At 39.9% G+C, this 15717-nt stretch overlaps 1 protein-coding gene across 7 annotated transcripts in view; it reads left to right on the top strand.

Annotated features, from left to right (window-relative positions):
• The window catches only part of IRAG1 (inositol 1,4,5-triphosphate receptor associated 1), a 125130-nt gene that overhangs the window by 71972 nt on the left and 37441 nt on the right, over nucleotides 1–15717 (top strand). For all 7 annotated transcript variants that reach the window (XM_025459464.3, XM_035704063.2, XM_035704062.2 and 4 more), the window contains 2 exons: nucleotides 515–593; nucleotides 13152–13275. In XM_025459464.3, the coding sequence (XP_025315249.1) occupies nucleotides 515–593; nucleotides 13152–13275 (203 nt within the window). The remainder of the gene's footprint in view (nucleotides 1–514; nucleotides 594–13151; nucleotides 13276–15717) is intronic.

The raw sequence follows: 15717 nt of genomic DNA, 5'->3' as shown, positions 1-15717 counted from the left end.
AGAGGTCACAACTCCTGGCTGTTCCACTCCTGGAAGTGGGCATTCACTGCTCTGAACAACAGGGCAGGAAGCTCTACCCAACTTGAAGCACAGCCGTGAGCTCAACAAAGATCACTTCCAGCAAAAGCTCCATACACATCCAGGTGACCATCCTGTCTTCAGAGCCCGGGGCTCCAATTCTGTTTGTCGTATAGCTCTTAGCCACTGTGTGGTTGGAGCTCATTTGCCCTGAGGCCCAAAGGCTCATTTAAAAGGCAGACCATGCCAAGGACGATTCTTAACCCAAGGATCGTGGTGCTAATGGTATGGTTTCAGGCACCTTTACAGGCTGGGAGAGGAGCAGTCTTCCAGGTGCCTTTCATATGTCACCGTGTCATGACTGCCCACCCCCCATTGTGGCTGCCCTTAGTGCCTCCCACGTGAGGCTGAGTGGTCACAGAGCCACAAAACACAACCAAGAGAAGAGTTCTGCCTGATGTTATGATCTGAAATGTTTTCTTCTTTTCCTAAAAAGGAGCACATCCTGATAAGAAATCAGAACTTAGTGGGGCTCAAGCTTCCAGAACTTAGTGAAGCGGCTGAGCAGGAAAAAGGTAAGTGGGGTCGGGACAGATGTTCTCCTCAGGCCAGGGCTGGATTCATTTTTACCAGATCAAAGAAGGTGAACGTGTAAACACTAGACTTCTGTCAGGGCCTTTGTCCCAGTGGTGAATGTGGCCCAAACACGGAGCAGGCACTCAGTAAATATTTGCAGATAAATGAATGAATCAGATTATGTTTCCTGCCTACTCAGAGAACCTCTAAACTTGTCTCTTCCCAATCGGCCCCCTTCTGGATCCTGTCTCCCTGAGCCTTGTTAGTACCTAGGAGGCCTGGAAGGGTGACCCAGGCCTCAACTTTTGACACTTCCTTTTCCTTTCACACCCAGGAAGTCACCCAAATAGAACAGTTCCTCTTTTCAAGACATTAGAGTCATCTCTTGCTTTCCAATTTGCTGTCACCACAAAGTCCAGACCCCAGCCCTTTCCCTTCTGGCCCTGCAAGTCCACACCCACTCACCCTGCTAGACTCATCTTCAGAAAATAAGACTTTGGATTTCCTGCCTCTCTCCTGCCCTCCATCTCCTGGCTCGACTCTTCTATGGGTCATGCTACCTGTGGTCAGCACAGAAGCCTTCTGCTTAAGGATTGTTACATGAGCATGCACAGGGTGCTTCCAACTATGTTGGAAGCCCTTATCCAAAATATAGTTAACTAACACCTACCTATTCAACATTAACAAGATTCCCAGAAGCAAAATTTCCAACAACTTCTGTAAAGTACTAATTAAAGAAAATTAACCATCTTTAGGCAATCTTTTAAAAAGATATGATATACTTTTCCACTTTTAATTTTTAATTTGCTTATTAAAGCAGCTTCAAAACACTAGGACAAGATTTATCTTAAAACTTGCCCCATAATCCCATAAATTCTGAAAGAAGCAATTTTTATTCTTTCTAGTATTTACCCATATTTATAATTTGTTCACAACTGATTTGATTATATAGCTATAACTTCCTGTTTCTACTTTTTAAACTTCTGTCATAACTGATTCCATATAGTTTGACTTGTCCTTCTATTTGTCATATATAATGGATATACTTTTTATGTTGATGCATTGATGATGTTGGGTATTTTACGTGTTTACAGTTCTTTTAACTATGACTAACCACCCTGCTCTAAACAGCTCTGTACTCATAGTTTTTTTCTTTCTTCCTTCAAGTTATTTCCTTGGGACAAATTCTCAGGCTTGAGATTCAGTGGGTCAAGTGTAGAAACATTTGCATTTGCCAAATTGCCTCTAATGTATGCTACCTACAAAGACTGAGTGAGGAGTCTTCCTTGTAAGAACTACCAGCACTGGACTTTCTTTGCTTTTACACCTTATGTGCCATAATATAAAAAGAATCAGATCATCAATAAATGCCACTTTGTTGTTACTTCAATTAATTTGCTGGCAAGCAAGTTCAAATTTAAATATTTTAAGTATTTATTTACTCTGTTTTTCCTTATTGGGTATGTTAGACTTTCATCTCTTTGCCCAAGTGTCCATTTGGGACTTAGGTTTTTTGTTGGTTTGTTTTTTGTTGGTAATATATGTAAACTCTATAGATACTAATCTTTCCTTGACTATATTTTTCTTTTGGAATTGATTTCTAGTATCATACCATTATGGTTGTAAAAGATGCTTGATGTAATTTCAGTCTTCTTAAATTGATTGAGATTTGTTTTGTTCCCTAACATATGATCTATTCTGGAGAATGTTCTATGTGCATTTGAAGAGAATATGTATTCTTCTGCTCTTGGATAGAATGTTCTGTATATCTCTGTTAGGTCCATCTGGTTTGATGTGTCATGTAAGGCCAGTGTTTCCCTATTGATTTTCCATCTGGATGATCTAACCATTGATGAAAGTGGGTGGTATTAAAGTCCCTTAAAATTATTGTATTGCTGAAAATTTCTCCCTTTAGGTCTGTTAATATTTGTTTGTATTAAATATATTTATGCACTATGTTGGGTGCATAAATATTTACAAATGTTATATCCTCTTGTTGGATTTGTATTTTTTCTCAATACTTTTTCATCCTATCACTTTTTGCTTTTTAACAAGTTTTGTTATTTTAGAGAAACTATAAAGTTTTTATAATCATCTTTGCCTATCTTTTCTTTTGAGAAGTCTTTCATTATTTAAGTCATTATAAAAACATTACCTCTCCTTAACTGGGATAGCAAATCTATTTTCTAATAGTTTATCTATAGTTTAACCTATTTATATCTGTTTTGCTAATATCTGTGGAATTTATTTTAAGATCTAGGTGTTTGGAGATTTAAGATCCTGTAACCTCAATAATTTTTTAAGGTATATATATTTCTTGTTATTTTGTGGCTTAGACAATCATATGCTACATTTTATATATATATATATATATATATATATATATATATAAACAAACACTAGTTCTGAGCCCTTGGTTCTGTTTTATTCTGATCAGTACTACACCATTTTAATTACTGCTGCCTTATAATACATTCTAGTATGCTGTGAGGCTGCTTTTCTCTCACTGCTTTTCTTTTTCAGAATATTCATTATGTTCTAGATATAAAGATTCAGCACAAAATAATGGAAAGAGCAACTGGACAAAATCAGGAGATTTGAGTTTATGTCCCAGTCCAGGAACCAATTGGCAGAGTCTTTAAATATGTTCCTTCAACCTCTGTTCCCTCTTGGACTAGCTGACCTCAGAAGGCTCTTAAATCTAAGATTCAAGGATTACAGGTCTTTTCTAGTTTGCTTCTTACCTACCTATTTCTTTAAGTGAAATTTATACTATTTTTTTTAAATTTATACCATTTTATACAACATTTTAATTACAATTGCTTTAAAGCTACACACTGGTTCCAGAAGAACTGTCCTAGTGCTTTTTGTTTTATAGTTTATAGACTTTTAAAATACGTACTGTGAAAACATTTAGTTCTCGTTTGGAGACATGATTTGTCCCTCTATTAATCTAGGTTTTCCTTTCTTTATCCTCCAAAAAGATTTGAAGTTCTTTGTACAGGTCTGTCATATTTCTTACTGGGGCACTTTCTATTTGATTTATATTTTGCCTATTTATGAAGAAGACTCTTTCTTTCATTAGATTTTCCTAGCTAATAATTAGTGGCATAGATGAATGTTGCTTGGTGTTATACTTGTTTCTCATATATTAACAAATGGTACAAGGATAACTACAGTGACTAATTAGCACAATTACTGTAACTAGAGTGATTACTGAATGCCAAGAACTGGACTAAGGATTTTATAATATTTCACTTGATGTTCATACAACCCTACAATGGGTCTTACTGTACCCATTTTACAAATGAGGAAATTGAGGCCTGGGAAGGTTAAATTCACATGGTTATTAATTGCTGAAGCCAGGATCGGAACCCTGATGTGACCATAGCCAGAGGCTCTTGACCACTGTGCATAATGCCTTTTTCACATCCACAATGTTATTTTTATTTTATTGAATTCAGTGTTAGTCTTGGTTGTGTGTTTGTGCATGTGTGCATGTACTTGTTTTGTGTATCTGTCTGTTTTCTACTTTGGCAACATTCTCTAATATGCTAATGGTGACAAGGAGAACACTTGCCTTGTTTCTAACTGTTTTAGTGTTTTTTTTATTTTTATTTTTATTTATTTATGATAGTCACACAGAGAGAGAGAGAGGCAGAGACACAGGCAGAGGGAGAAGCAGGCTCCATGCACCGGGAGCCCGACGTGGGATTTGATCCCAGATCTCCAGGATCGCACCCTGGGCCAAAGGCAGGCGCTAAACCGCTGCGCCACCCAGAGATCCCCGATGTTTTAGTGTTTTTCTTTAAGGGATCATGTTGTAGCTCATTCTTAAATAGATGTATTATTTTATTATTTATCTTACTAAGTAGAAAAAGATATATGTAATAAAATATAAAAATATATAAAATAAGTAGTATATTATTTTATATTTTTATTATTTTAAGGAAATATTCTTGTCTTTAAAGTTTCAAGATTTATGTTGAATTTTATCAATTTGCTTTGGGTATTTTCCATATTTAGAAATAAACCCTTGTGGTCCTGGAATAAAATTCATTTGATTGTTGTATTTTCTTTCACATGTACTACCAAATTTTCTCTATAAGTATTTCTTTTAAAGTATTCTGCAATCTTATGCATTAGTTAAGATAAAATCTAAATTGCTATGACAAAGAGGCCCCAAAGTATAATCTATGGGGTACAGAAGATTGTCTCAGTCTCAAGTAAAGATTCTTTTTTTTTTTTTTTAAAGATTTTATTTATTTGACAGAGGGAGAAAGAGCAAAAGTAGGGGGAGTGAAAAAAAAATAGGGGGAGTGGCAGGGAGAGGGAGAGACAGGCTCCCCGCTAAGGAAGGAGCTCGATTCTAGGCTCAATCCCATGACCCGGGAATCAGGACCTGAGCCAAAGGCAGATGCTTAACCAACTGAGCCACCCAGGTGCCCCTCAATTAATGATTCTAAGGCAAGCTATCAGGTTCGCAGGTGTCTCTGCTCTACGTAATTGTTCAGGGATCTTAGTTTCATCTCTGCATTTCAATATATTCTCCTAGATGCATCTTTATAGGGATATATAAGTTTCGCCATGAGCTAATATCTTAGAAGTGGAACTGCCTGATCAAAAGCATTTATATTTAAATACATAAACACAATACCAAATTAACCAATTTAGATATCCACTATGTACCTTTCCTCCCAGTTTTCTCTCATTTCTAGCATCTGGGTGGTTAAGAGCTTAAATTCAACACTTATTGGCTGCATAGCCGTAGGCAAGTTTCTTAGTCTCTAGATGGCTCAGTTTGCTCATCTATAAAATGGGTATAATAATAGTACTTTAGTACTTACTTCAGTGGGCTGATATAATGCTTTTGTGATACTGGTCTTTATTCCAGCAGAAACTTGGCATACATTTTAATTCCTATAATCAAGGTTATGGAACTCTATTGTGTCAGCTAAGTGGGATGTTGTCCTGTGTGCTCCACAGTGTAGGTAGGATGGTGCTGGAGAGGTGGTGAACAGCAACAAGTGTTTGATTTACATCTGCAGAGTTGGGACTTCCTTTTCCTATATTCTGAAAGCCTCCGTCAAAGAGTCTCATCCCCTTTCCTATCTAGAATGAAAGACTTTGGGAGCCCTCCCTGAAAGCTAGAGAGGCTAGCTCTTTTTTCGAGCTCTAAATACAACAGGGTATATGAGCTCATAGGGAAAACTCAAGTCTCTTATGATGATTGTTGGTTGGTCCTCTGGGAGATGGGGAAGATCCTTATCAGAACATTCTGGAATCTTAAGAACTTTGGCTCTCCTTCAGTTTCGGAGGATTGGGAGGTTCTTTCCTGCTACATTTGGTCTTTCCAACAATCTAACAAGTTCTCTTCACAGACCATTTGTGGGATGTTTCGATCCTAATCATTTGCAGGTCACTTCAAGGCAAAGAGATGTGAGGCTGACTGTGGCCTAGTTCCCAGGCTGCATGCTGGGAATGCAGAGGTGAAAAAGACTCAGGCTCTGCCATCAAGAAGAGGGCCTTGTCTTAGCTGTCATTATTAGTCCCTTCAGCTACCTGAACAACCTCTTATCCCATCTGTTGCCACTCTTGACCTCCCCACCCAGCTCAATCCACTGTTCATACTGAGCCAGAAGAATTTCTGAAATGCAGATTTGGTTCAGCATCTTCAGGGGCCTTCATTCTGCCCTTAAGATGAGCACTAGAATCCTTAATAGGATCTACAAGGCCCTGTGTAATTAGCCCTGCTCCCCTTGCCTGCATCTTCAAGGGCCACTCTCCTCACTCAGTATCTTGGCCTTCCTTCAGCACAGGCTGTCCCCTCTACCAGGAATGTTCTTCCTCTCATCCTCTTTGCCTAATGAATTCTCATTTGGTCTTAGGTCTCATTTCTGCTCAAATGTCACTTTTCTAGTGAATACTTTTCCAGCACCCCCAGATCCTTCTCTCATAAAATCTACCACAGTATGAAATATAAAAACATTATATGTTTCTCTAATTAATCTCTGTCCCATGAGGTAACAAGCTTTCAGAGGACAGTGACCTGTTTTGCTTAGTATTATAACCCTAGCTCCATGCCTGTTGCCTGGATCATAGTAAGCACTCAATAAATACTGAATAAGGAATGCCTGGGTGGCTCAGCAGTTGGGCGTCTGCCTTTGGCCCAGGATGTGATCATGGAGTTCCGGGATTGAGTTCCGCATCAGGCTCCCTGCGAGGAAGGGGGGGGTCTCTGCCTGTGTCTCTGCCTCTGTGTGTCTCTCATGAATAAATAAATTTTTTTTAAAAAAGTAAAATAAAAAATAAATACTGAATAAATGAATGAGCTCACCTTCATCTTCTAGGAAAGGAAACACAAGGATAGACAAAATCACTGCAATACGTTGTGTTAAGACTTTACAACACAAAGTACCTAGGAACACTGAGGAAGAAGCAGCCAGCTCAGTAGAGGTGAGTGAGTCAGGGCAGGATTCTGGCCAGGAAAAGCAGCTTTGAGCTGAGGAAAAGAAGGGCATCCCAGGCAGAGGGAACAGCAGAAGCAAAGGTACACATGCATCTTCTAGTTCTTGGCATCTTCCAGGAGCAGAAGGAATCCCATGTGAACCAAGTGTCGGTCATGTGTCCTAACAAGATAGGCAGCAAGTGTTCATAGGGATCCAGGAAAATGAAGGCTTTGAGGGACAATTAATGGGTTTGAACGTCATTCAAGACCCCTTGGAAAGCCAGAGAAACTTGAAGATAAGAAAGCATCAGGTTCAAAGCTGAGTGTGGAATAATTCTTCTCAATAGATAAGGAAAGCTGGCCTGAAATGGGAGAGGCTGGAGGCAGGGAGACTGGTAAAAGGGTATGGAAACAGCATGGTGAGAGGTGATAAGACTGTAGATTGAGATGGACAGTAGGGGACATGGGAGGGACAAGTTTGAGAACTATTTGGAGGTCAGCTTGGCAGGACTTAGGTAAAGAGGAGAGACCAGAAAGACCACCAGATGTGTGTCTGCATGTCCAAGGATGTGATGGTGTCATTAATGAGGATGGGGAGCAAAGGGACAAGAGCTCACTTGAGGAGGAAGACATCAAGTTTAGGTTTGGATGTGGTAAATGACCATGAAGAGCAGCTTGAATGCTACAGTCTGACAGACCTAGTTTTGTATCCAGGCTCTACCACTAATTAGTTTGGACACTGGGAAAATCTATTTAACTTATCTGAACCTAAGTTTCCTACTTTGCAGGTTCCCCAGAAAATGAGCATAGCAATATTTATCTTGCAAGGCTATTGTAGGGAATGAATAAGAAACTACATCTAATGCAGGCTGATGCTTGATAATGGTGGCTGTTGAGATTGTTTTTATCATCTCGATCTAAGTGACAATGTCTAGAAAGTAGTTGGATATCTGGACATGGAAATTGAGAGAAGTGTGGGCAGTCTGAGCTCAGAACCCCCAGATCTCAAACAGGGAAAAGTGCTCCCTGAGAAGATCAATCTGAGAAAAGTTTATCCCCAACCAGTAGTTTTGGTCTTTGGGGAGTCATCCTGTGTCTCAGAGCATCTTTAATCAGAAGCCCTAGAAGTTATTTTTGTAAGTTCTGGAGATTGCCAGAAACAAATGCTTTCATTGGAATGAGCTAATACAGGCAGATATTTTTAAAATAATTCTACTGTTAAAATACCTCAAGCACATTACCAAAATATTCAACTAATAGTGAAAACTACAAAGAAAGTAAAAATAGTTTATACCAAATACCCTCTTCCCCAGAAATACAAAAGGAAGAAGGAGGGAGATTATGCTAGATTGCTAGATGTACTTATTTTAGACAAAAAGTATGAAAATTTACTTAAACTTGAATTAAAGCAGAGTGAAACTGCAGGAATTGCTGAATTTTGGCAATTTCTTCCTCTAGAAAAGAGATTAGTTTTTAAAAATTTAAAATATACATTATGAAATGCATTAAGAGTTTGGAGTCATTGAGGTACTTTTTTACATTTTTCAAATTTGGATTATTGACTTCCTAATGGAAAAGATGAAAACAATACCATTTCTTCCCCACTTTCCTATTTCTTCCTATCCTTACATCTCCAATACACAAATGATAATTCTTTTTATACTGTCAAAGCTGTAACATTTACATTTCATTCTGTAACCATAATTTCCATAGTTGGTTAGCCTTAAACTTACATATAAAAGGATTTAATGCTCACCATCAGTCCCTTTACGATGGCTCACCATTCCCAAGTTTATGATTTTGATTTATGGCTTGTTTAGCTAGATTTTATTATCCAATAGTTTTCTTAGAAGGGCTCAGAGGTGCTGTTTCCTGAATTCTAGTATGTTTTAAAATGTTATCTTTGTTCTTGGAGGACAGCTTGGATAGTTTTAAATTCTAGATCATCCTTTTCCTTAGAATTTGGTAGATGCTACACTGTATTTAATGTTGTAGAGAAGTCTGAGACCAGCTGATTTCCAGCACCCCTCAGTCTCCACCTCTCCCTGTAGATGAGGGTAGTTGGAGAAGCACTTCTTTAACCATATATATGGATATATATGGGTTTTCCCTAACATGGTATACTCTTCCGATCTGCAAGTTCAGCTCTTCCCTCAATTGAGGAAAATTCTTTTATATCTTTGAATATGTTCTTTGTTCCTTTGGTTCACTAGTTCAGAGACACTACAATCTGTAAATTCCTCACCAATATCTCAACTACAGTTCCCTTATTTAATCTCTAAATACTTTAGTCTTTCTTTCTTTATATTCCTTGAGCTCATCTCAATCTCCCCCACCCTCTAATTCAGTTTGAGACTGTATCTGTTTCATTTCTTCATATTTCCAACATTTTGGTTAGTTCTATACTTTTATAATTTTTTGCATAGTTATTTTTTAGTCTTCCATTTATTTCCTTAAATCGTAATCTTCTTTCATCTTTGTGTGATCCTCTCATCTCACCTCTGATTTCCTTTTTTCAGGTTCTAATTTCTCCTTGAGTCAAAGCATTTGTGGTATACATTTTTCATAAAAAATGCATTTTTGATGTGTTTTTTAAATCTATGCTTCCATTCTAACATCTGTCTCCTTCCTACTGTTTCCTTTTTTCTTTCCTTTTTTGACTATAGTATTTGTGCCTAGTTGCCATGCCATTGTTTTCATTTTATTTCATTTTTTTAAACATATGATCTTTTTTTTAAAAGATTTTATTTATTTATTCATGAGAGATACAGAGAAAGGCAGAGACATAGGCAGAGGGAGAAGCAAGCTCCCTGCAGGGAGCCCAATGTGGGACTCAGGGATAATGCCCTGAGCCAAAGGCAGATGCTCAACTGCTGAGCCACTCAGGCGTCCCTTTTATTTCATTTTGATATGAATATTTTCACCTGGATTTTCTCTTTTCCTAGATATATTGTGTAGGTCAATTTTCATTGACTTCTTCCTACCTTATCTGAGATCTCTGTCTTCCCTGCTGTGCTTAACTGAAGACTGGGTATTTTGTGTCTGCTTTATTACTGTTTGGGTGGAGTGGAAGAGGGGAAGTTTAGATGGACTTGTGGGTAGTGGTGTTTGTGGGATTAGTTTCTGCTCTTTTCCTATAACTTTGTTCATAGTCTAACACGTGAGTTTATCACACCACAGTGTGGGCATATCTTATTCTTTTGAGTGAGTAATAGAGGATTATGGATTATTTCCCCAGTTCAGGGTAGAATTGTAGAGACAATCTGCCCAGGTGTTTATTTTCCAGACTTGACCCAACTATTCCTGGCAGCCACTCTCACTCCCCTGCCAGATAGAGGAAAAAATAGACAAAATCTAAGGAGTTTGGCTACTATGCTATTTTTTATAAGTGGTGGTCAGGGGTAGGGGCAGCTTCAACTGGGGCTTTCCATGTGTCTCCTGTCCTCACTTTATTGGATGGGTTTGTTTTATTTATTTTCTCTTTTGTTTTAATTTCTGGTAAATCCCTCCATATTGTTTGAGATAATCAGCTCTGGTAGAATGCTGTGCAATCATTCTCCTTTCCTCTTCCCTCCTACACAGTAAGAAAAGCAAATAGCAGCACAGGCAGTTTTTTGTCTTGTTGGAGTATTGTTGTAGTGGCATGGAGATCCTTCCTTTCTGAAGAAACTCTGAATCTCCTCTGGATGCTGCTTGCTCACCCCCTCAGTCTACTTCCCTTTTCATTCTGTAGTATTATACTCTTATCAGAATTCTTCCTCTTACATCTTCCTCTCAGTAATGATTCTTTGAGGGGAGAAGAAAGGGCTATCAAGGGTGGGAGCTCTACATTTATTCCTGGAAAGTTCTGTCTTTCTCTAACCATTATTTTTTTTAAAGATTTATTTATGATATAGACAGAGAGAGAGAGAGAGGCAGAGACACAGGAGGAGGGAGAAGCAGGCTCCATGCCGGGAGCCCGATGTGGGACTCGATCCCGGGACTCCAGGATCATGCCGTGGACCAAAGGCAGGCACTAAGCTGCTGAGCCACCCAGGGATCCCCTCTAACCATTATTTTTAAAGATGATTGCCTTTTCTTATACTTGAGAGTGGCTGGTATATTTATGGTCGGTTTAACATTTTGTTGTAGTTGTTGAGTTCAGGAGGAAGACAGCTGGTTCTAGGAGCCACAAGTTCTAGGATCACACCCTTCAGACAGCCATCTTATCAGGGCTAGAAGGCCTACCTAGTTACTTTTTTGGTGGGGCAGGAGAGGCTCAACCTAAGCAACTTCCCTAGGCAAAATCCCCTAGTATGGCTTTTACTTGATTTTTAGATCTTGTATGGTCCAATCAATAATATAGATTTCTCAGGAGTCCACTGCTTGATTATCTATCTGCTGGGTACAGTGTAGATACATAAAGGTATAGTGAGGCAAGAGGCACCACAAGGTTCACATCATCTGTCAAATGGAAATGTTGGAAAGCAGTAAGTGCCAAGACAGAACCCAAGAGATGACAAGTAGCTAAGAGAACATCTAGTCCAATCTTATATCCAAAGAAGGATCACTGACTACCGCATTTCCAACAGATGGCCCTCCAGACATTGCTGGGATACCTTGAGTACTGGAAAACTCCTGAACACTGTTCTGTTATTAGAAAGCTCAAAATATTTAAATATCCTTTATCTTGAGACAAAATATAACTCCTCTCTGCATGGTCTCCTTTTGGAGAAACTTCTATTTCACATGACTCCCAATCTTAGCTCCACTTAGATGGCTACCACAAATATGCCTATAGTCCTGATATCTGGCCTGGACTACAATTCTGGAAAATGATTGAGCCAGTTGGAAATCTGCTCATGAGAGATGGTATAACATGGATAAGTCCCACATGCAAATGGAAAGTAATCATTATATGGGATGAAGATACCTGATTTGGCTCAAGTAAAAGAGACTTGAGGCTTTTAATCCTAAACGTACTATAAGCCCATAGTAAGGTGCAGTGAGTCTATACTGCATGAATAACAAATGTCAATGCCAGGGACATTTGCCAGTGTCTTCCTGAGCTTGTTAAAGCATATCTGGGCCTCTGGGATAGCAACAACCGGAATGCATGCAGGCAGAGGATGATATCTAGAGGTCATGGGCCATAGTGGGTTGCAATGAGCAGTTGGGAAAACAAGGGTAAAGCCTGGAGAAGGGAAGCTTTAGAGAGGTACAAGAACTGTCTTCAAACAAGAGAAAAATTTATGGGAAAAGAGAATACTTGGTTTGTTCTTTCTACTTTCAGAGCACAGACCCAGGATAGTTTTATGAGGTAACAAAAGACTGTTCATTGGTTCTTTTGGCTAGGAGGCATCTATTTCTGAGATCTATAAAAGATCTAATGACCTTAGCTTTACCCTGGAAAAACCCTGTTTCTATTTCTATCTATGGGGATATGGAACCAGATTTCTCGGTAGGACACTGGTGATTGAACCATTCAATTCACTGGAGGAAGAATGATGGGACAACAGGCCTCTTGAGAAGCCTGCCAAAGAGAGGGGACTGTTCCAAATATTATAGCTAAAGAGCAACAAGCTTTCAGTTGCCAGAAACAAACCTTGAACTCCAGACACAAGAGCCTGCTTGGTACTGTGGAAAGCAATGGGGAGAACTAGAATTTAAAGAAGATGGAATTGGGGCAGTCCCGGTGGTGCAGCGGTTTAGCGCCGCCTGCAGCCCAGGGTGTGATCCTGGAGACCCGGGATCGAGTCCCACGTCAGGCTCCCTGCATGGAGCCTGCTTCTCCCTCTGCCTGTGTCTCTGCCTCTCTGTGTCTCTCATAAATAAATAAATAAATAAATAAATAAATAAATAAATAAATAAATAAGACGGAATTGGTTTGAAGTCTGACTGCCAGTTACTAGTTTTGTAACTTTAAGTAAGTTATGAACCTTGCTGAGTCTTGGCTTATCTACCTATAAAATGAGATGATTAAGGTCTAGCACATTGGATCATTGTGAAGATAAAATAGCAATTATAAAGCCGATCAAGTGTAATTAGGTTCTTATAAACTGAAGCAAGGTGTCAACAGTGCTACTGTGATTTCAGACATTCTATAAGTTCAGCATTCTGGTTTTTTCAGGGCTTCCTTCTGAAGTCTCTTCAGCTATTGAGGAAGAAGAGTCAAAGAGTGGCTTGGATGTCATGCCTAATATTTCTGACATGCTGCTGCGCAAACTGCGGGTCCACAGGTCTCTTCCTGGAAGGTAAAATCAGGGCATGGGTTGCATAAGACACTGTATTGGGGGGGCCCTGTACTAGATTCTAGGTAGGACGTAGTGGACCAGCCTTGATTTTTGAGCCTAGAAAGGTCAAAGTCTAATGGTCCAGATAGGGCAAATGCATCCAAAATAAAAAGAGTAATAAAGAGCCACATACAGTGATCCTACCTCAAAGAGCAGGTGGGTTTCACAGGTGGGCATGAGGTATCACCAGAGGCTCATGGCAGCAGAGAGTGGTGGACTTTGGCCCAGGAGAAATGGTTTCAGTCCAAGATCTATCATTTACCCATAACTGAGAGATTCTAGGTCTGATACTTGCATAAATAGAGATGTAGAACATTTGGAACCACATGAAGGATTGCTTAGAAAATCTACCAGGCTCTTCCACACACAGGAAGAAAGTGACTTCACCTGCCAAATGTCAGCTTCCTCACCTATACAACAGGAGTATAAGTGCTGTCATTGGTAGGATGCTGCCCTAGCTAAAAAAGGGTATGGTAGCAGGGACTTAAGACCATGTCAGCACATGACAGACCCTTGATAACTGTATTGAAAAGTGAATAGTGGGCAGCCCAGGTGGCTGAGCAGTTTAGCACCGCCTTTCGCCCAGGGTGTGATCCTGGAGACCTGGGATCGAGTCCTGTGTCGGGCTCCCTGCATGGAGCCTGCTTCTCCCTCTGCCTGTGTCTGTGCCTCTCTCTCTCTCTCTCTCTGTCTCTGTGTGTCTCTCATGAATAAGCAAATAAAATATTTTTTTAAAAAGTGAATAGTTTGGAGTATAAAGGAGAAAAGAGACACAATTCCTACTAAAAAGAGACAATTCCTACTAAGCAATAGGAATTGGGTGGGTGTCTGCAATTGAGGCATCCTGCCAAGCCCAAGTAACCTGGAGACTAAATTATTGGGGGCCTGGGAAAGGCCATTAGGGAGAGCAATCAGACATAACAGAACTCCCTGATTTGTGGGTAAATATGAAAGGAAAACAAGTTTTGCCCAGGGGATGTGATGTGTTCAGAATGCACACTATAATCACCTAAAACACAGAGTCATCAGGACAATATTCAGCAACTAAGCCAGCATTAGGAAAAGTGCCAGAAACAAGTCAGAAGCAGGCTGCATCCACAGCTGGAGGAGGGTGTGGGTTGGGCCAGTTCATCTCAGGGAAGGCAGAGAGGGGCTGTCCAGAGGCAGGAAACCAAAGGAAAAGCACTACAGCACACTGAGAGCATGTTTACATGCTGTGTCTTTTGGTGTTTGTAACAACCCAGTGAGGCAGAAATGGAAGATTTTATCTTCAGTGAGGGAAGAGGCAAAGCAACACGCTAACAAGTGACAGAGTCAGGAATTGAATTCAAGGTAGGCTGATTTCAGACCCAATGACTTTCTATCTATACCAGAGGCCTGTCACAAGTACCAGAAGAATCACTGGTACCCTTTTGTCTGTAAGGGAAAAGGCTGGTGAATAGTGTGATTGGCTCCTTTTTCCTCAGTAAAGGTGAAGATAATTAGTATCATTGGAGCTCACCTCCAGCTAATTAAATTCTCTCAGCTTCCCCAGGGTAGGGAAACTGAGCTGTTCTATCTTCTTTGAGTAAGTTAATAGCCACTAGCTACCAACCATGAGGCCGGACTGAGTCTGCATGGGCCTTCATGGTCAAGGAAGAAGATCAGCTTCTGAATATGTGGTCCTGGCTCTCAGAATGAGGTCAGTAGCTTTCATGCATTGTGTCAATTGCCATATTGCCCAAACTCCCTGCTTCAACCACCAAACCAGGCTCTCTGCTCCTGGCCTTGGGTAAAGGCTGTTTGCAGCTTAGGCCCTTGGCTGGACCCAGAACTTCCTACCCTTGGTTTGGGGCTTGGGATAGATAGGCAAACAGTTGCCCAGCAGAAGGAAGCCAGAGCTTCAAGATTCCTTCCCCTAGAAAAAGTGTGGAGAAATTACATTTGAGTTTTAATATGGGGTTGGTTTCATGATCTATATGGGCTCTGTGAATTGGGACTGGACCATACCACGAAGGAGCTCATGGAGTCAACAAGTGGAATGAATTCAGTAGAAAACCCAGGTCTGGAACCCAAATTAGGGACATAGTCAGTGGTTGATTAACAAGAGTATAGAGGACATGCCACTGAGTCAAACACCAATCGGAGCAATAAACAGGCATTAATCAATAAGTAGTCATTGAGTGCCTCTTATGTACCAGACATTAGAATGGAGAACAAGCAGACACAGTCTTTTTTCTTATGGCACCTACATTCTAGGTGGAGAGACAAATATTATTCAAGTAACTAAATGAACAATTTCAGACAGCAAAACTGCTAAGACCAAAGGATAGGCACATACAGAGAATGACACAGGAATGGAACATTGGTAGATGGTCAAGGAAGGCCTCTGTGATAAAGTAGTAATTAATATGAGACATGCAA

The sequence above is a fragment of the Canis lupus genome, chromosome 21 (genome assembly GCF_003254725.2).
Source record: "Canis lupus dingo isolate Sandy chromosome 21, ASM325472v2, whole genome shotgun sequence".
NCBI lineage: Eukaryota > Metazoa > Chordata > Mammalia > Carnivora > Canidae > Canis > Canis lupus.
This window is presented reverse-complemented; position numbering and strand designations above follow the sequence as displayed.